Source organism: Rhipicephalus sanguineus, chromosome 2, assembly GCF_013339695.2.
Source record: "Rhipicephalus sanguineus isolate Rsan-2018 chromosome 2, BIME_Rsan_1.4, whole genome shotgun sequence".
In the NCBI taxonomy this organism is placed as follows: Eukaryota; Metazoa; Arthropoda; class Arachnida; order Ixodida; family Ixodidae; genus Rhipicephalus; species Rhipicephalus sanguineus.
This window is the reverse complement of record NC_051177.1, coordinates 235,531,888-235,551,598: the sequence shown is the minus strand read 5'-3', so window position 1 is coordinate 235,551,598 and position 19,711 is coordinate 235,531,888. Positions and strand designations below refer to the sequence as shown.

General features: G+C 46.1%; 1 protein-coding gene across 2 annotated transcripts in view; it reads left to right on the top strand.

Moving 5' to 3' along the window:
- Window positions 1-4,086: 4,086 nt before the first annotated feature.
- Window positions 4,087-19,711, top strand: part of LOC119382309 (low-density lipoprotein receptor-related protein 6) — a 637,453-nt gene continuing 621,828 nt past the window's right edge. The window contains exons 1-2 of one of the 2 annotated variants that reach the window (XM_049412791.1): window positions 4,087-4,341; window positions 17,721-18,117. In XM_049412791.1, coding sequence (XP_049268748.1) covers window positions 4,275-4,341; window positions 17,721-18,117 — 464 coding nt within the window. In that variant the 5' untranslated portion in view covers window positions 4,087-4,274. Of the gene's footprint in view, window positions 4,342-4,672; window positions 4,822-17,720; window positions 18,118-19,711 lie in introns of those variants that run through there. The other variant, XM_049412792.1, reaches the window with a different exon arrangement.

Genomic DNA, 19,711 nt, shown 5'->3' with positions numbered 1-19,711 from the left:
CAGCCGCCTGACACAATTTGACTGGCCAAAATGCATAGCCCCAGAGAGCGCCGTGGCGCGGTGCATTGTGGGAGGGTTTATTCGCTCGCCTTTGTAAATGCGCGGCCGGGCCCGCGCTTGGAACCACGGGCCCGGGCTGGGCTCGGGCTTCATAAAGCGGGCCCGTGCAAAATCCGGCCCGTGCAGTGCTCTAATCCGAAGAGCAGGTGGGAGGGTGCCAGTTGAGGAGAAATGTACCATGTGATCAAAACCATCGAAGCCCATAGTTCTCTACGTGTGAAATCCGACGCAGTATCACTGAGAAGCTCGATCGTATAAACGACGTCGACATCGCTGGGGTCAAACTACACCTGGCTGCCGCCATTACCTCCGCGCTCACCGGCAGAAGCAAAATAAAAATCAGTGAGGAGGATACCACGATGAATAGATCTTGACGGATCGCGGCCGGACTGCGTTTGTCATCACTACGAGATGTATCGTTCACTTAAATTTCGCTATTTTCTCTCTTCTTGCTAAACTCAGTTCACAGCAAGAATGGCATGAATGGGATCGTAATAAGATAATTTGCCGTTACAGTTCTACTTCGAGTATCTCTTTAGCGTATTGTGCCCAAGGCCCACCACTGGAGACACGGGCGCTGCAGTCGTTGTGATTTGGATCACATGATGCCACCTTGCTTCACGGAACCTTGCTCAGACGACCGAGGGCGTTTTTTTCTTTGAGTTTCCCTCTTCAATCAGCCTCATTTCAGAACCAGTTCATATGCAGCTGGCGTCTAGAAACAAGAGCTTGGAAAGCGTGGCCAATGTTTTCGGCGGTATGGTGCTGTGTTCACAATGAATGCACCACGCATGCAAAGGAGCAAGGTGTAATTTCATACTTGCGGTTTTACCTCAAGGGTAACAAGGCTCATAAAGCTGAGAAAGGGCATTGAACCGAAGTCCGGCGCACATGTTTTCAGCAAGCACATCTGAGAAGCCGATTTTGTCTGCCGACTAGGAGCATGAATGTTAATTTGCTGGGGAACAATGCGTTAACATGTGACATTTACCCCTTTCAGTGCAAATCTCCACACCTCGAAGTCTTTTAAAACTTACTTCATATAGTCAACCCCCATCTTACGCACGCTGATCGGGGAACATGTTTTTTTTATTATTAAATGTGTTTAAGCAGAGGTTGGTGCCTATACATGGCTCCGGCTACTCCTCTTCCCTTACTTATTAATTAGCGCCACGAACTTATAAATAAAAGTTGTTGGGTAAGTACCGATAAAAAGAGAAAAAATGAGGAGAGGGAACGCATTTTGACAGAAAGAATTAGCCTGTGAACGAGTTTCTGGTTTCCAAAAAAAAAAAAAAACTAAGAAAGAAAGCGTGCAGGAAAGCCTATATTTAGTTCTTTTGTTCTTTTGAAACCATCAATTCGTCCCGGCGTCTGCCCACGAAAGCTCGCCGTATGCTTGGAGGCTGACATGCCTGATGAGTTGGTAAGAGCTTCTCGATCGCAACCCTTCAGCAACAAGGCTGTGGGCCACGCTTTTCCTTTCCGATTTTCACTACGGTCATTACGTGTGGAAGAACCAAGATGGCCCGGGTCCAACAGGAAGAAAACGAACATTTTAAGCGATAAGTTCAGTGGCGAAGCCAGTAGGAGGTTCGGGGGTTCATCCCTAACCGCCCTGAATTTATTACATTTTGTAAGTTTATATGCACGTGCACCCATACAAGCAAACACATACAAGAACATAGATAAAGGCAGGTCAGACCTCCCAGAAAAAAAGTTTCAGGCTACGTCCCTGGGTAGGTTCAGGGTTAAAATCTTGCTTAGGCTTGCACCGATCTTTTTTTTATTGCTTTTCATCGGCTTGGATAGGAGCAAGGAAAGATGCAGAGAGCGAAATGCATCCTAAATTCGTGGTGCTGAGACGTGGTCCTGCAAGGGCTGTAGAATAGAGCGTCAGCCTTTACCTCCTGGAGAACCACTTCAGGACGGAAGATGAACCAGACAAAAGCAGGCAGTGCTGTTTACAGAGACAAGAAGCACCGACATATAGAGTGTCAGAAGTCACAGGTTTCCAGAAAATTGTTTCGTTTGTTGAAGGAAGGGAGCACCCTTTAACTAGTCAAAGGAGCATCTAGCCTCACGGGTGTTACCAGGGGAGAAGAAGACGAGGGGGGGGGGGGGGTTGAGCATCCTTTAGTGTGGGGGCATGCCTCCGCTGGTTTTGAACCTGTGGCGACGGCCCCCACTGCCCCCCCCCCCTCCCCCCCGGTTCCGGAGCCCCTGACTACACGTCTGGACGTAACCATAGCCACAGCCTACTACAAAATCACGCAACGACGGCGTTTATCGCCAGTGACAGCTCGATCACAGTCAACCTGCGGCATTCCGACGCGAGTGATCAAGAACGAACACAGCTGCGTATTTGTAGGTTTTCCTGCGGCATTGTAATCCTAGGCACGGCATGGAGACACGTCAATGACACTGCGCGATGGCACCTCCATAACTGCGGCGAGGTGAAAATGGCACTAGGGAGGAACTTCATCAAGCGCGTGACATACTAGGCACATAACTCGTTAATGCATTAAGCTGGGCTAGTTGGTATTGATTGTATGCTTCCATATTGCTAGCGAACACACACAAAGGACGACATAGAAGGACGACATAGACTAGCGGTGGTCCTGTCTCCTTCTATGTCGTCCTTTGTGTGTGTTCGCTAGCAATATGGAAGCATACTAGGCACTGTGTGGGGAAAATTCAAAACTTATTTAGGGAAAGCAGCAAACAGACGTCATAGCATTAGGTCACGTGGCAGTGGCGTCATCTATTAGCGGTGAGAGCCACTGATCTCCAGGTCAGTGGTGGGAGCCGGACTGCGGCGATACGCATGTTTCGGATGGCGTGTAGGCGGGTTCGAACCTCGCCTCGCGAAGAAAATTTTTTCCCCTAGAATTTCTCTCTTTTTCTATGTTTATTTCCCTTTCTTTCTCTTCGTCGTCGCGCATCAGTGTTATTGCATACCGTACCAGAGAAATCGGCGCTATTTGTGTTTTGGGACCGAAGCAGAAGAGGATGAAGAAGGCATATTGAAAGGGTTTGCAGTACAGTGTACTATCTAGAACACTGTAGTTTGCAGCGCAAGCACGGTAGTAAGGTGGCTAGCCACCCTAACGGTAGTGCTGAAGGAAAGGTCCGTTCCTCGCTTTTATACCTTTCCTTCAGCACTACCGTGCTTGCGCTGCAAACCCTTTCAATATGCATATTAACCAACTAGCCCAAATAGCCGTTCTTCTTCAATGAAGAAGGCGCATGTCATGGATGTTCTTCTGCAGGTGACACCGCACAAACTTGCTACAGCAGCTTCGATGTCGAAACCGTTTCGGCCGAAATTAGAACGAAATCGCCTCTTTTTCACTCAGTTATTTCAGAAAAACGTTCGTTAAATCGGGTTGATCACAACGCTGAACAGTATTGGTATTTGCCGGAGAATGTAAATTCCATCGTTAGATCGGAAACTTCGTAAAATCCGGTTTCGTTAGGTCGAGTGTCATCTATATATCTTTCTCGGAGAAAGATATATATATATATATATATATATATATATATATATATATATATATATATATATATATATATATATATATATATATATATATATATATATATATATATATATATATCTTTCTCGGTCCTGCCGGTCGGCATTGGGGACGTCATGTGGTCATGTTCACTGCGAGAAAAAATAAAAAAAGAAATTTAAAGTGTACAATAATCTTTTTTCACCAACGGCTTCCCATACTTGTTTTATTATTGGAAAATAAAAATTGGTACCATTCATGCGCGCGCGCAACAAACGTTTCGGTTATGTAGCATCCTCAGTACTGCAAGGAAAACGTGGCGGAATAAAAAAGAAAATGTTGTCGCTGGGTGTAGCAATTAATCGACTAGTAGTTAAGGTGGTGAACAATTAATCGTTCATGCAGTAAAAAAAAAAATGTCTACGAATGCTGTGTTACGAAACTGGTCTGCCCGGGTTTTGAGAAGAAAAGTCCCCGAACGCGCATGCGCAGGAGAAGCATATGTACGCTCGCGAATGTGAGGGTGTGAGGCGTGCGTGCCCGCCTGAACAACCACTTGAAACTTGTGTCAGCAGAGAGAGAAAAAGTTAGTCGCTGGCTGAGTATGCCTGTGCACAAGTGATGGCTCCGTTGTTTCTGTCACCGGCAAGCGACACATGAAGCAGCCACGGTTACAACACCGGCGCTTCGGGGAGGATGCGTCGCTATCTTTGCGGCCGCTTGGTGCTCCTGTGGCTCGCTGTGTGCGAAGCGACGGCGCACGGTGAGTTAGGCCTAGCGCCTGTCGTCAGCACCGTCGCGATCGCGCACATCTTATTGATCCGACGACTGCTGTGCCGGCAGGTTTGAATTCCATCCTTCCGACGCTGTCGTGATTACGCGCGTGCCTTTGGGCCGCCCAGTGTCACGACGGCGTCTTTCGGACTCTGGATGCGTGTCCTGGCAAAACAACGATCAAAGAGAAAACGTCGGCGCTTCTTTGGTGGGCCTCCCAAGCAGTGTCTGTGGCGCGACATGTGTGCTCGACGTCGTCCCGGCCTTTCATGGAAATGCTTGTGTTGTAGTTGTGTAATACAAACACTCCGATTCGAGAATTCTTCTTTCGAGGAGGAACGAGGATGCGTGTTTCGAATTCCCTCGGATACCTGCGGTTGATGCGCGTGCGAACCGCAGCGAAGAAGAAAAAAGGGAATGCCAACAGAAGTGCGTGTAGCTACGGGCGCGTTTCTATGCGCACTAGCAGGTTAGTGCAGGATGAGTCAACTGATTCACATTCTGCCGGTCATTCCACAGTGCGATAGATGAAGCGAAGAATTTAACTCTTTAACGTGTTGCATCGTGTGAGGGGGGGGGGCATACATTTGTACCCGAGATTCACTAAATTGTGGGCAAGAAGAAACAGAAACGTCAGACAGGCCGGCTAACCAGAGTTGCGACAACATTCACCGGCATACTTTCAATCCCTGCCAAGTAAGTGCCTTCGGTTCCAAACTGTTGCTTGACAGTCTGAGATAGGTAACAGGATATGAAGTTGGGCTAGTTGGTGCAAATGCATTCTTGATGCAGCGCTAAAAGAAGGAGCATTCACACAAGATGCGTTTGTCCTGTGTGAATGTTCCTTCTCTGTCTTTTAGCGCTGCATCAAGAATGCTAAGATAGGTGTTTTGTACCTTGTTAGTTTCACCTGGAGGCAGTGGCGTAACCCCCCGAAATTGAGTTTTTGCCAAGGCATACAGAGCGCAAAATGGCACTCGACCACGTCTGCGTGCCCGGCCCCACTTCAGATTAAGGAGATGCCCCCCCCCCCCCCTGTAAAAAATTTCTGCCTATGCCCCTGCCTGGAGGGACCTTGAAAGTTGCTTGAATGCTCATCTAGAATCCCACTTTAAAAAGGGACCAACAAATGGCTGGAACACGTGTTTAGATCCTGCAGGAAATGAAAGGGCCATGAATTATAGTGAACGATTCAAGCATCGTTTTCGCGATTGGAGTAGGATTTATATTTGTAAATCACGTTTAAAGGTCGCAAAAAGCCACTGTAAGGCTACTTCAGGGCAAAGTGGGAGATTGACGAGATGAAGAAAAATTCGTCAACACGGGCTAGAGCCAAATTGTGGCAGGCATACTTGTCTTCTTCCAGAAGTCCGCTTGTCAAAACGACCCCAGCAACAGCCCGTGTTCATGAATTTCTCATCTCTCAAAAACCAGTATGTCGTGAGGCCTAGCAAAAGAGCCTTGAAGCTGGATTATGCTGTCGTTCAGCTTGCTGTACTTGGTCTGGTGCTTTCATGCCCACCAGAATGAGAGCTCAAACTTGTATATAATTATCCATTCACACTCTATTCTGTGCTGCTTACGAGATAAGACGAATTGATGCTCAGAAGCGGCGCTGCATTCGTGGCAACTATTGGAACAGGTTGAGCCGCGGTGTGTGCGCAGCAAACCGCAGCGCATTAACACGAACCGCTGCCGTGCTCACCGCCTGCTGTTTGTAGCTGTGTTGTATGGATGACTTCACATTTGCCACAGATTGAGGAAGTCTGATTATACATATTTCACAATGTTTTCCGCGTTACCATTCTGTAATTAGACACTCTGACTGGTAAGCTTTCCATTGCACTAAAGAAAACAGATACCATAAAAATTGGCTGACGGTCCCTTTAAAGACTGCGTGATCCCCCAGTGCTTTACTGTATTCACCCGTTCGATCTACACGGAAAAGCTTGTATTCCAAATGCAGAAGTGTCTTTATAACCATACTGCACATTGCTGTTAACTTGCATGCCATACTTACGACACCAGTTGCTAATATTCTGGAAGGATTTGTTAAGCTTTACTTGGGTCCCCCTCTGTCCGAGTGTGTAGAAGGTATTCACGTGACGTCATCCGCAAGGGGTGCGGCAGTTGCCATACTCGGGGTCGCGTGTGCAGACATCATTGTTGGACTACAACCAAAGTTATCAGCAGCACATGTTGTTTTGACATTTTTTCCAAAGAAAGCGGCGTAGTGAGGTTCAGCGCCGCCAAACATCGAACTGTCATATGCTGGATAGCTGAACGACCGTGGCGGCGAACTCGCTGGCGCCACCTGGCGGGAGGAGCTCAGTGAATATACTACGCAGTGGTTTGGCCTCATTGTGACACCTGGTTCCATGCAGATATAAATGTTGTTAACGCAAATAGTGTTGGACCTTGAGTATGATTGTGCAACAAAGAAGGACACGCCCATGGCTATGTGTGTTCTCTTACGTCTTTTGTTTCGCAGTGCCGCTCGGGTAATAGATGACCAACTAGCCCAAAATGCTGCTTTCATTAAGTCTTCTGCAAATCCCAGTAGTACACCAGAAAAAACACACCATTATTACTGCATGTAGTCAGTGAGATAAGCTGCAACCTGAGGCACAATTTTTTAATTATCGCCGAATGATTCTAGTATTTTTTTTCTGTGAGTAGCGCATGTAGGACGGGATCACATACCTGAGAAATATTGATAAATATTGCATTTTTACTGTTGAGAAAAAATACCTGTAGCAAACATACTTCGGAAGGACAGTCTGTTGGCCCACTTGGTCCACCAACTAAATTTAGCACTAGAAATTAACATCGTTCTTGTCTGCCTTGTTTGTATGCACGAAAGTAGGGGAACTGTGTGAGGGGCTCCGTATTATGCACGACTTCTGTGTGTGTTATTTGCTTGCTAAATTTAGTTATAGCGAAGCTGTAGCAAAACCTTGAGTAATTTCTAGATGCTGCACAGTGGTCGAAAGCCCTCTTTCAAAGCCGTGTAAGTTGGTGGTGTTACAGCGTGTTATCCTCAGAGTCGCTTTATTTATGATGTGCTCCATTAACTTACAATGCGTGCTTCTTAATGATGTGAGTCTAAGTCTCTTATCAGCTCTTTGTTTTCTCTTTCATGGATAGTTATAACTTTAGCACACAACCATGTCAGCAGGCTGCACCGCTGTTTCAATATGGCGACTATCTTTTGGAGATAACTGAGCAGCATAACATTTAAGAAATGTGCCTAAAGTTTCGTTCGGGCCATGTCACTTCACTGTCAAGTTGTAGAAGCTGATTAAGGATACCAGATTCCGATATCGTTACGTCTGGCGTCTGGGATTCGTTGTTTGTTAGTGGCAGATATGAATGCCTTATGCATGCTAAAATTTACTGAAAGTACCGTAAAATTCCGAGCAAGCGCCCCTCCCTCCCCCTCCTCCACTGTGGCCACTTTTTTTTTCAAGACTAGCATCGTTTGGGTGAAAAAAACAACAAGAATGAGTACACTGAATTCGTATCTAATAATGTGTCTGAAGTTCCGTCTTAACTTTTTGCATCTGACTCTGAGGAGTCGTTTGACAGTGGTGAGGGGAATAAAGACAGTAAATAAATAAAGCATTTCATTAGAAACATGGATGGGCAATTTTTTATTTTTAGTGGCTCTCCCGCCGCCATCTTGAATTTTGGTCTGGGACCGAGCAAGCCTGGTCAGGTTATCCTTCACCGTAGGGGGGGCGCTTGCTCGGCATTTTACGGTAAGTGTTCAGAAGCATTTGCAATAGTACAAGTGCCTTCAACGAAACTACCTCAAACTTGCATTTTGGTCACAGGGCTGCGTGGTTTGTATCAATATTTCCAGAATTTGCACGGTTGATTTGTTGGAAAGCCTCTTAGATGGATTTCTTTTTAAATGCAAAACATTCTCAGCAAACCTTTGGCACTTTGAGCATGTCTATCTACCTACCTACCTAGCCGCTTACGTCTGGGTGCTCTTATGGTTGCCTCCTTAACTTGGTGTAGACCAAGAGTGGCATGGGAGGGTAAGAGGATTTGACGAACATGACTGTCTGGTCATGACATCAATAACACGAAAATCCTGTCGCGTACATCATCAAACCCTTTCCTCCAGACACGTGTGGCACATACCCATTTACCACGGGCCGCTGTGTACGGGTATGCGCCACAGGTGATTGACAGTTTATACCTGCCCAGGAATGGAGAGAACAGACACTGGTAATTTCAATGCGGAGAGCGTTAAGAAAAACCGACATCGTAAGCGCTGACCCAACAAATGGAAAGAATAAAAATTAAGGTCCCAGCAGGAATCGAACCCAAGCATTCTGCGTGGAAGTCAGGTATTCTACCACAGAACCACGCCAGGTCGATAAACTGGTTTGGAAAAACAGCCTATGCAGGCGTAATGTTGGTGCAACATCAATTGTGCTTGCTGCGCTTGCTGGCTATCTAATTTTACAAGAAAGCAATAAACACTACATATGTACTCCTACGATACAGGCGTCGTAGCAGATTAACGTCTGTGGTTCCAGTGTTGGCTCCACTTTTGTAGCAGTCTAATAAACGTTACATTTTTATTCCTACGATTCAGCAAGCTATATTGAAGCATTGCTCTACCCCAGAGGAGTACATTGACGAAAGTTACGTATGATATTCGCTATAGCACCTTAAAGTGCACTTGCTTTCGATAGTAGACCTTATGCAAAATTGCTGCCATCTGTCGGAGGTTTTGCGAACCTACCGATTCGGCGCCATGTTGGAGGCTTGTGTCCGATTCGTATTGCTGTCGCTGCTTTAACTTCTTGCTTGTATCTGCTTTGATAGTAGGCAATCGGGGTATAAAAACGTCAGACGACTGTGTATGGGACTGTACACGTTACTGGCATTTCCTACTTATCACGTTGACAGTTATTGCGTGTAAAGAACTGCCTCATAACGAGAAGAATGTACAAGTTTGTCACCGAGTCGCATGTAAGCCTGTCGTCGTTGAGAATGAAGCTTTGCGCTAGGTTATAAATTTTGTCTGCCTGTTTTGAATGTAGTGACTAAAGCGTTGTTAGCCATCTGAGCATCATGCGTGCAGTGTAGGATGGTTGGGAGGAGGCTTCAGCGCGTGACACGGCTAGGCACAGTGAGGATGGTAAGAAAGTGCTGTTGACCCATTTCAAAGTGTATTTCATGAGGGATAGCCTATGTCGACCTGATGTGTTGTGCATCTAATTTGAAATAAAACGTCTTCTTTTTTATTTTTGCAATAAAAAATATAGAATTACTGCACGATTAAAATGTAAAAAATTTGGGAGAAACTGATATGAGCTCTTCTTAGGGTAGAAGTTAAAGAAAAATAGTAAGGGGCGGTCAGGAAATCCGGGCCGCCATCTGAATTTGGCAGTTTGAGTACATGAAATGCTTGAAAAATACGCATAGTGTAGCAATACGCGTGCGAGGCATTCGAAAACAATCTACAAAAAACACGCTCCAGGACACACGGTCCGTTCACTGAGAATCGATGACGTGCACGAGCCACTCGTCTAACGTGTAGTTGTTATCGCATTGCAATAAACAAAGTAATGTCAGCAGCAGCGCAGCCATGCGCGAGTATCCGCGATGTAGCTTTGGAGTTTGCACACGAAGCGGGTTTGTGTGGGCCTGCAAGCACACGGTGCAATATCTGTCTCGTTCCGGCATGACACAAAAGAGTGTTCTCTGATGGGTGCCGATGCTGTCACATACCGCATCTATTAAGAACGGCGAACGTAAACACGGCGTTAGTCGTTAGCAGTAGCCAGAACAATAGAACGATCTGCCGTTTCTTGTCGGCCGCCAGGAAGTCGTAATAATATTGAGGCTAGTTTCCTGCAAACCTTTTTTCAGCATCCCAATTTCCTAGCATGAATAGGAAATTGGGATGCTGAAAAAAGGTTTGCTTATCCCCACAGAGGTCATGCGCATCCCTCTTTTTCAATAAAAGACTTTCCGTCCATCCATCTCAATTTCCTCAATCTGAGCAACATGGCGCACGAAAACATGGCAGCTCTGCCAGTTCGTATCAGCCATCACACATTGATACGTACGCTTCGTGTGTGAATATGCGGAGTGCGCTTAGTTTTCAACATGGCGGAAGCGCGCACGGCGGCCGCTAGATGGCAGCTGATTTTGCATAAGGTCTATACTGACCTATGTACTCTAACGTGAGGGCTGACGTTACGTCGCAGCATAAGTTACCCTTTAAATGCCAGTGTTGTCGACGTGCCTGGTAAGCGCACGATGTGCACACAGCTATTACACTTACGAAAACGCGTCGATCCATCTCGTAACGCTTGGCTAAAAGCCATAAAGTACAAGCATAGAAGTACTCGCTGACTGCTTCGCATGAAACCTTTTCCCACAGCGCGTGGGATTTGCCAAATTTTTAATCCTTGCGAATTTTTTTTTACTTTTATTTTGAGGTGGATTATATGTCGTGATCCAGAGTGTTTTTATCTAGTTAATAAATCTAATGTGTGTGAAGGTTGATTCACAATGCGTGATTCCATTTTTCAGTTTCCGCCATAGACTTCACTTTATTTTTTTAAAAGCCTCACACTCTAGGTACTACATAAGGAATGGCGTTTACAACATTTTTCAAATTAGTGTCTACACAAATTTATTGAATGGTGCTACATTTTAGTTTTTCTGTAAATGTTGATGAGGAGGGGATGGGCAGGCATTTCCAGTCGGTCAGGGGCGTAGCCAGAAAATTTTTTCGGGAGGGGGGGATTCAACTATACTTTATGTATGTTCGTGTGTGCGTTTGTATTGTGCGTGTTATATACGCAAACAGAAATCAAAATTTCCCCCCCCCCCTGGCTGCAGTCGGTGGGTGGTCGACAAAAGAAAGATGCGGATTACTTCCAAGTGATGCCCTGTGCAAAGCAATGTGCAGGGCCAAGATGGAGCGAGCGGTAGAAGAGCTTGTGAAAGAGGATTAGTGAATCGACACCGAGATGATAGCGTGTTTAAACCAGACTGCACTTTTAGTAGTGATGCACTGGCATTATAAGAATATTACGAATGCATGAACTGTATTGCGCGATTCTGAATTGCTTCAAGGGCATTGATAAGACAAGCTTGCTGAGGTAACCAGATGAAAAAGCAGATTCAAGTTTTGGGCCTAGTTTTACGTGACGTGGTGCATGACGTAGATGGTGTTTTAGGGATCTCAGGGTTTGGTTAGCGAAGGCAGTAATCCATGTTATGTGAGAAGACCAGTCAAAGTCATGTGAAGGGCTGATGCCAAAGTACTTAAATGTGTTTCTGAGGAAGTAGGGTACATCTAAGGCCTGAAGGTGGTGAGTGAAACATATTACTTTACATTTGTTGGGGGTTAGGGTTCATTAACCATTCGTTGCACCAGTATTGAAGATTGCTAAAATCTTCTTGTGAAGTGATCAGAGTTGTTTGAATTGTACGGTCTCTGTGGTCTCTTATTTAAGCTTTCATGGACGAGTTTTAACTGGTGTCAACTGAACCTTTGGACTACGAATTCCAGCGTGTGTTTAGCCTCAAGTGCAAAGATGGTACACCGAGATACAGTCTGGGCAGATGATACAGTCTTAGTTACTAGTAACGCGTTACTAGTAACTAGCTCCTTTTTTCAGTAACTTGTAACTGTAACTAGTTACTTTTAAGTTAGACGAACTTGTAACGTAATACTGTTACTTTTTACACAGTAATGGGAAATACCGTTACAGTTACTTCTGTTTTTATGAAAAATTATGCATCAGCAGCATACATTAAAGGCTGAAATTAAACGATTTCACCATATATCCTCTCTGCCATTCAGTTTTCCACCATAAAGCTCCCCTCGCAGTTTAGAAGAGGAGGTTGCTAAGAGGATTATATTCCCTGCGAAAGACCGAGGTCGGAGGTTGGTCTTTATCGCAATTTCAAGTTTACTTGTTAACTAGATGTCGTAAATGAGTCATGTTGCAACTGAACAGCTTGCTAAGTTCACATCAATTTTTCTTTTTGGTCCATATATCTTCTTTTTTTTTCACTTGAGCTTCTAGCTCTCTTCTTGGTGTACCGGTGGAGCATTAGGACACCTAGTTTGTAGTCTCCTTTGTCCGTGGCTCCGAGCTAATCATGTTTGACAGGCGGCTAGAAAGCAGCATCGCACAAAACGGCTGAGAGCCAGCAATACCGTGAACTAGTTCAGTTTTTTAAAACCTCTTTGGAACTGATTGTAAAAGGTTTAGCTGACTTAACACAACAGTTATTAACAAAATGACATAGATGTTTCGCCTTCTATGCAGGTGGCATCCTGAGGTAGTTGCAAGCCGATGCGTCGCGGCTAACGAACCACGATTCCAGGAATTTTCTTCCCCCCCTCCCCTTCGTCTGCGACCCAGCTTCGTCCCACTGTTTAGGTCAAAGCTATGCGCAGTTGTCCAGCAGTGTCGAACAAGCCCCGTCTTTCTCAGAACGCGTTACATGGGTTGCTATAGCGACATCCCGCATTTCCTGCCTGTTTCGGCGATGTAAGTCGTGGCGCAATCCCCGCATTGTACTTGTAAATGTTCCTGCTCTAATCATCCACAGGTGTGTGGTCTTTGGGTTTCTCCAACACATGTGCCAAGGTATATGGGGCTTAAAAACGGTTTGTATGCCAGGCGGACGCGCTCTCTGAACAGGGTCTGATACACCTTGAACATAGGGAATAGACATAATCGACATCGTCTTCACTCGTGACGCACTCCCTGTTCCTCATTGCATGCATTTTTTGGTGTCGTTAATAAACGTCCTAGGATACTGCCGTCGTTCCAGTGCATCAACAGTTTTCCAGTTCTAGTATTCTAGGACTTTTATTGCTGCAGATAAAATAAGGTGTACACAATGATTGCTCGTGTTGCGCACTCCTTTATGTTTCCTTCGTGTGAGGGTTTTACCACGTGCAGTTTTGACTACGCGCATGCCTTCATACATTTTTATTAAAGAAATTCTATCATTTGTTTTGTGATCTATTACTTATTTTATGCAGTAACGGAAAAGTAACGACGTTACTTTTTCACAGTAACTGTTACTGTAACAGGTTACTTTTGCAAACTCTAGCTGTAACTGTAACACTTGTTACTTTTTTCTGGTAACGTGCCCATGACTGGCGAAATACCAATTTTTAGCGAAGCTTGTGAAATCTCTCTTATCACTAGCCCATGGAAACACCGATCTATAAAGGGGATTTAGTGAAAACCGCAGAATCTTTTTGGGATGTAGCACCCTCTCGATAGAAAGCTTGAGCACCTTTCCGGTAATCAACTAGTTTTCAAAAAGGTATGATGAGAACCCATCAACTGTAGCCATAAAGGCCGAGCTAATAAAGATATTCACAACATTAGGATGAAAAAGGCGAGGCCGGTGCCAACCATTGCAGATTTGACAGCTTGTGCTTACAGCTATGGTTAGCGAGCAGAAACCACAAGCAATATCACCTTCATTGTGAAGACTAACAGCTTGAGAAAAACCGTGTAAGAAAATACTCTGGAGCTAGCAGAAATTGAGGACATATTGAGGGGAAAGCTTCGGAAACTTAATCGTGAATTTGCTGTTTGAAGGTGGTCCTTTTTGTGCATGTGCTTGTGTCTGCAGTATGGATAGATCATGGGATGAGAGAGAGAAATGTTTTAATGAAAAGCTGGAGATGTTTGCCTGGCTATTCGCCTGACATGCTACTCCAGGTGCTCCAGGGTGATGATTATGATATATACACTGATAACCACACATACATACATAGACTACACTGTTTACGAAGTTTCGGTCAGGCTTGTGGCCCGCAAGAAAGTCAGCAGCGGTTTCGTTGCGCGTAACGCACAGGTGCTGTTTTGCCATGGGCCCAGAATGTGCTGCAGTTCTAAGCACGAGTCCTGTTGAAGGTGCAAAGCCGCCTTCAGAGAAAGTCTTTCTGTTGCGTATCGCCTGCATTCGCAGAGAACGTGTTTTAGGTCTTCTAGGACGTTACATTGAACGCACAGCGGTGAGTCCGACAGCTTGATTTTGTTCTTGAAGTAATGAGTGTAGGCGACGTTTAGTCTGATGCGGTGCAAGCATGTTTCCTCTTGTCTGTTGAGGTCTCGCGGCATATCGAAGGCACATGATGGATCAATTTTGTAAAGAGGCCCATACTGGTGACTGGCATCTGTCCAGAGGGATCGCTGGAAGCGCCATGCATGTGCCGATACAAGTGTTGCCGCGTCTTTTCTCGAGAAAGGTATTTCAATCATTTCTCTCGAGGCGTCATGTCCAGCTTTGGCAGCGTCATCAGCCTGGACATTGCCTTGTATTCCGCAGTGGGCAGGTATCCACTGTAGAACAATGCGGTGATTCAATTCGCAGGCTTTATTGCATAGGCGTTTGATGTCCATTACGAGCTGTTCCTGCGTGCTTGGGGACTTCAGAGACTGTAGCGCCGATCTTGAGTTGGTGAAGATGACCCAAGACTCGGCTGTCTGGTCTACGATGAAATAAAAGCAGCCCGTAGTGCGGCCAGTTCGGTGGCTGTAGATGAAGTACGGTGACTGAGAGTGGCACAAATGGTGACATTGGCAGACGGAATCCATACCCCAATGGCAGATGACGTAGGCGTGACAGAGCCGTCAGTGTAAATATGACGGTGAGCCTTGTAGCTGTTTTCCATGTGCTGCAGAGTGAAATATGTTAGTGCTGGTCCGGGTGTGCGCCTCTTGTTACTGAACCCAGGCACGAAAGTGACTATTGACCACGAAGGAATTTTCCACGATGGCTCCGCAGGCATTGACGCGCTTTGATAATGCAGCGGGAGTAAGCTCCGTACCACAGGACCGCTGTCTGAAGCAAGCGGATGACCTGGCACTCTGGTGGCATAGCGCAAGTGGACACGAAGAAACTCCTGCTGTAGAAGCACTGGAGCTGATAGGCGTCTGCTTTCGGCAAGGGTTCCGATAGTTGATGTATTTTTTGGTAGGCCAAGGCACACCCTCAGGGCTTTTGCTTGAGCTCCAGTGAGTGCTTGTATGTTGGTTTGGGAAATTCCATGTAGCGCAGGAAGGCTGTATCGCAGAAGACCTTCGCAGAGAGCCGTGTACATTCGCAGCAGGTCGTTTACGGAGCAGCCCCCGGCGTTGCTTGATAACAAGTGGAAGATGCTCGCGTATGACCCAATTTTTTCCTTTAATATTCGAACGTGGGGCGTCCACGTCATTAGCCTGTCGATTGTCACTCCCAGAAACTTATGACTTGGCACATATCGAATGGGAGAATCTGCTACCTTTAACATATAGCGCGAGACATCACGCCTAGTAAAAGCAACGGCGGCACATTTTTCTGGTGACATCGTTAGACCTCGTGCGAGTAAGAATTTCTCGATTGAATTGAGAGCTTTCTGTAACCTTGCTCGTAGGACACGTCTGTTGCGACCGCTGCTCCATATACAGATGTCATCTGCATATAGAGAGATTTCAACCGATGCAGGGATGCGTTTCTCCAATCCGATGAGGGCGATGTTGAATAGGGTCGGACTTAGAACACCACCCTGTGAATCAACTTGAGTAAACCGGTCATAAAGATGATGTCTTAAAAAATAGTGAAATGCAATGAAGCCTCAATAAACAAAAAATTTAAAAAATGTGGTGTGCAAACATGTTTATTATTTATTCAAAATACCCTTAAGGGCCCTCTGATGAGGGTATTACATAGGGGGGTGGTACATTCGAAAAAGAAGCGGAAAAAAAAAATTACAGCTGTGGAACATATATGAAAGATGGAATTAGTACATCATTATAGCAGGAACATCATGTATAATACAAATATAAAGCTCTGACATTTTGTGATTAGAAAATATACAAGCATAGTAACAGTGGTAGGTGCAGCATTACATTAAACTCGCACTGATGCTAAATGTATTGTCGCGCACATAACAAAAACAGGTAGTGCTATCAGTGTAAGTAAAACGTTTCACGTAAGAAAGCCTGAAGAGATGATAAATTAGTTTCAGTTGCTATGTATGACGCTAGGTTATTCCATTCAATGATTGTGCATGGTATAAATGACTTGGCATAAAGAGATGAACAGCAAGTTATGCGTGCTAGTTTGTTATCATGGTCACGGCGCGGGAAGACCGTGGGGGGGTAAAGAAAAGGAGTCATTATGAAGCGTTGGACGACAGTACAGTTTGTGATATAAGGTTAGGCGAGCAAAGTGACGTCGACATGATAGTGGTTCCAACTCGGCTCGTTGCTTTAATGCTGTGACACTCGTCAAGCAGGAGTAATCGGAATAGATGAAGCGAGCAGCACGGTTTTGCAAGGATTCAGTGTTGTTGATGACATATGTTTGATGAGGATCCCATATGGCAGAAGCATATTCAATCTTTGGGCGGATGAGTGTTATGTAAGCTAGCTTTTTCAAGCGGGATGGGGCATGCTTGAGGTTACGCTTGAGAAGACCGAATGCTCGGCTAGCTGATGCTAATACAGTGTTAATATGATAATGCCAAGTTAAATCAGACTGAAGATGGACGCAAAGGTACTTATAGGTTGATGTAAGTTCAGTGTTAGCATTATTGAGTAAGTAGGTCGTAGGAAGTCGAGTGGATGGTTAGTGAGTGACATTAGCTTTGTTTTAGACGCATTTAGGGACATTAGCCACGAGGAGCACCAAGTTGTTACTTCCTCGAGGTCAGTTTGGAGGGCAAGGTGGTCAGCATCATTAGTAATTTTTTCATATAAAACACAATCGTCTGCGAATAATCGAATTTTAGAGGAAACACGTTTCAGCAGATCATTAATAAAAATTAAGAAAAGTAGGGGACCAAGAACGCTGCCTTGAGGGACCCCAAAGGTTACGGGAACAGAAGAGTTAGAGCCATTAGCACCGGTGTATTGTTGTCTATTGGAAAGAAACTCTTTAATCCAGGCAGTAACGTCAGGATGAGCATTGAGGTGCGTTAATTTGGTTAGAAGCCGGTGATGAGGAACGCGATCAAAAGCCTTTGAGTGATTGAGAAACACTGCGTCCACTTGAAAGCCTGCATCAGCTGCTGAAAATAAATCGTGAGTAAATCCGGTGAGTTGTGTATTACACGAGTAACCCTTGCGAATGTTTAGTTATGTACTAACTGAAACATGTCCGTGCCCTTGGTTTTGTGCACTAAGAGGGCTTCCATAAGAAGTGTTGTTTCGAGGCCTTGAAAGTCCTTAAAAACATTCGATGTTCACGGTTGCTACGAATCCTTCACACGCCTAAGATTTGGGCAGCTGTGTGTGTCGGCAAATGGCATTAACTTTTTTTTTTGCATCTATTGATGGTGTAGTATTGTTCAACACTGCAATGCAGGGGGGGTGCGCCTGCTGTTTGCCAACCGCAAGGACATCCGGCTGTTGGAACTGGATGTGGCAGGTCGCCGTGCCAATGGCTCCCGAGTGCTGGTAGACGGTCTGGAGGATGCAGCGGCATTGGACTTCCTCTACGAGGGAGGTCTACTCTTCTGGACCGATGTCGGACTGGAGGTAATCCGACGTCGCTCGCCAGACGGCACCGACCTCACCGTGGCCTCAATGGGGGTGGTGTCACCCGATGGGCTGGCTTGCGACTGGGTGGGTCGCAAGCTCTACTGGACCGACTCCGAGACAAACCGTCTCGAGGTGGCCGAGCTGGACGGCTCACACCGCAAGGTTCTGCTCTGGCGGGATCTGGACCAGCCGCGTGCCATTGCGTTGGTGCCCACAGATGGGTAAGCCATACCTTGCATTTACGCAGTGATTCCACTCCTGCGCCAACTGCGCCAAAGTGCGCCAAATTGAATTTACTGCGCCATCATGATAATATCGACAGAAATTGTGCCAAACTGCACCAGAGTCTCAGGTATGGGGGCGTCTGTCACCGGCAGTTGCACCACTGGCGCGTCAAAACATGTGCAGCTTGATCTTGGGGCCGCCCAAGTTACAACCACAGAACAAGAATGATTCCACTGAATAAACAGCGCTTGCGTGTGCTTACCACGTACGCCACGATGCCATGCATAGGCGTGTGCATGGGGGGGGGGGTCACTGGGATGAACCATCCCCCCTCCCCTTTGGGTGAAGGGGAACCCTGTGCACGCCCATGATGCCATGTACGGTGCCGACGCATCTTCTTTGTGCAAGTCGGCTTGACGGCAAGACGCACTCTCTGCAGAGGCTCGTTACGTCTAGACCGATCAGTAGCGAGAAAGTGCGGCGGCGATTCACCATCGAGCATCGTGTTCCAGAAACGCTGCTGGTAGCTCGCCTCAAGCGTCGCACGGCACGTAATTATTAAAGAAATGTTCAGTAATAACTACACGCGTGCCGCTAAAATGTCTCCATTCTGTTTCTGGACATCGCGGAATGAAATATGTGAACGGTGGCAATAGATATACGGAACAATATCGAATTTTCTGTGCTTCACGTCCACGGAAGAAATCCAGAAGAGCTTTTTCGTAATTCCTTCCTCTAGGACATCGCGCTTGTGGTAAATACTCCCTAAAAGGTTCTGCCCTTTCGAGCTCGTGAATGCTATCGTCCCAATTCGATTTTTTTTCTTGCCTTTATTTTAAATGTCATCTCATTAATAAAAACGTGCCTCCTAATCGGAGCAGCCGCAATTCAGGTTTTAGTATGAGCGGCTGTCAGTATCGGGCTCATCGCTGACGACCCTGGCGTCGGAAGGCCCACTGTGAAGCGGCTACGTCGTGTTACTTGTCCGCCCCTCGCGTGTGGTTAAAAAAAAATCAGTTTGCAAAGGAGTGAATGCACTAACAAGAAATTGAATTCTTATATGAAGTAAGGCTAGCAGCTAACACTTTTGAATCCGATCTCGTGTAACTCAACAAAACGCTGGTTTTAGGGAATATTTCCGCTCTAGGAACTGAAGCACTTTTCGTGCTGTCAAAATTATCTTAAAGCACAGCAAGTTTACGAGCCGCCTCCTCATGCCTCGAGATAATGCACGCGCCATTGACAGCGCCCTTCAAGCGTCACAGCGCCTCCTCCCCCTGCCCTGGCGTCCGTTCATGGTCCTTACGAAAGACAGCCGGGACGTTTCCTTTCTGTTTGATGAGCAATCGATGGCAGGCCTCGCACGCGGGCTGATGTTATCGCGTACACCCTCCGTGCGACGGAGATGGCCTGCTCGTTTCGCCTCTGCTTCAGCCATGCCAAAACTTGTGATGTCATCATGACGTCATACACGGAATGACGTCATCACATGACATCGTTACTTTGCAGTGCCTCCGTGATCGGTGCGCTGATCATGGCAGCAGTGGAAAACCAGGTGAGGTACAGAAAGCTTGCAGTGCCTCCGATCCT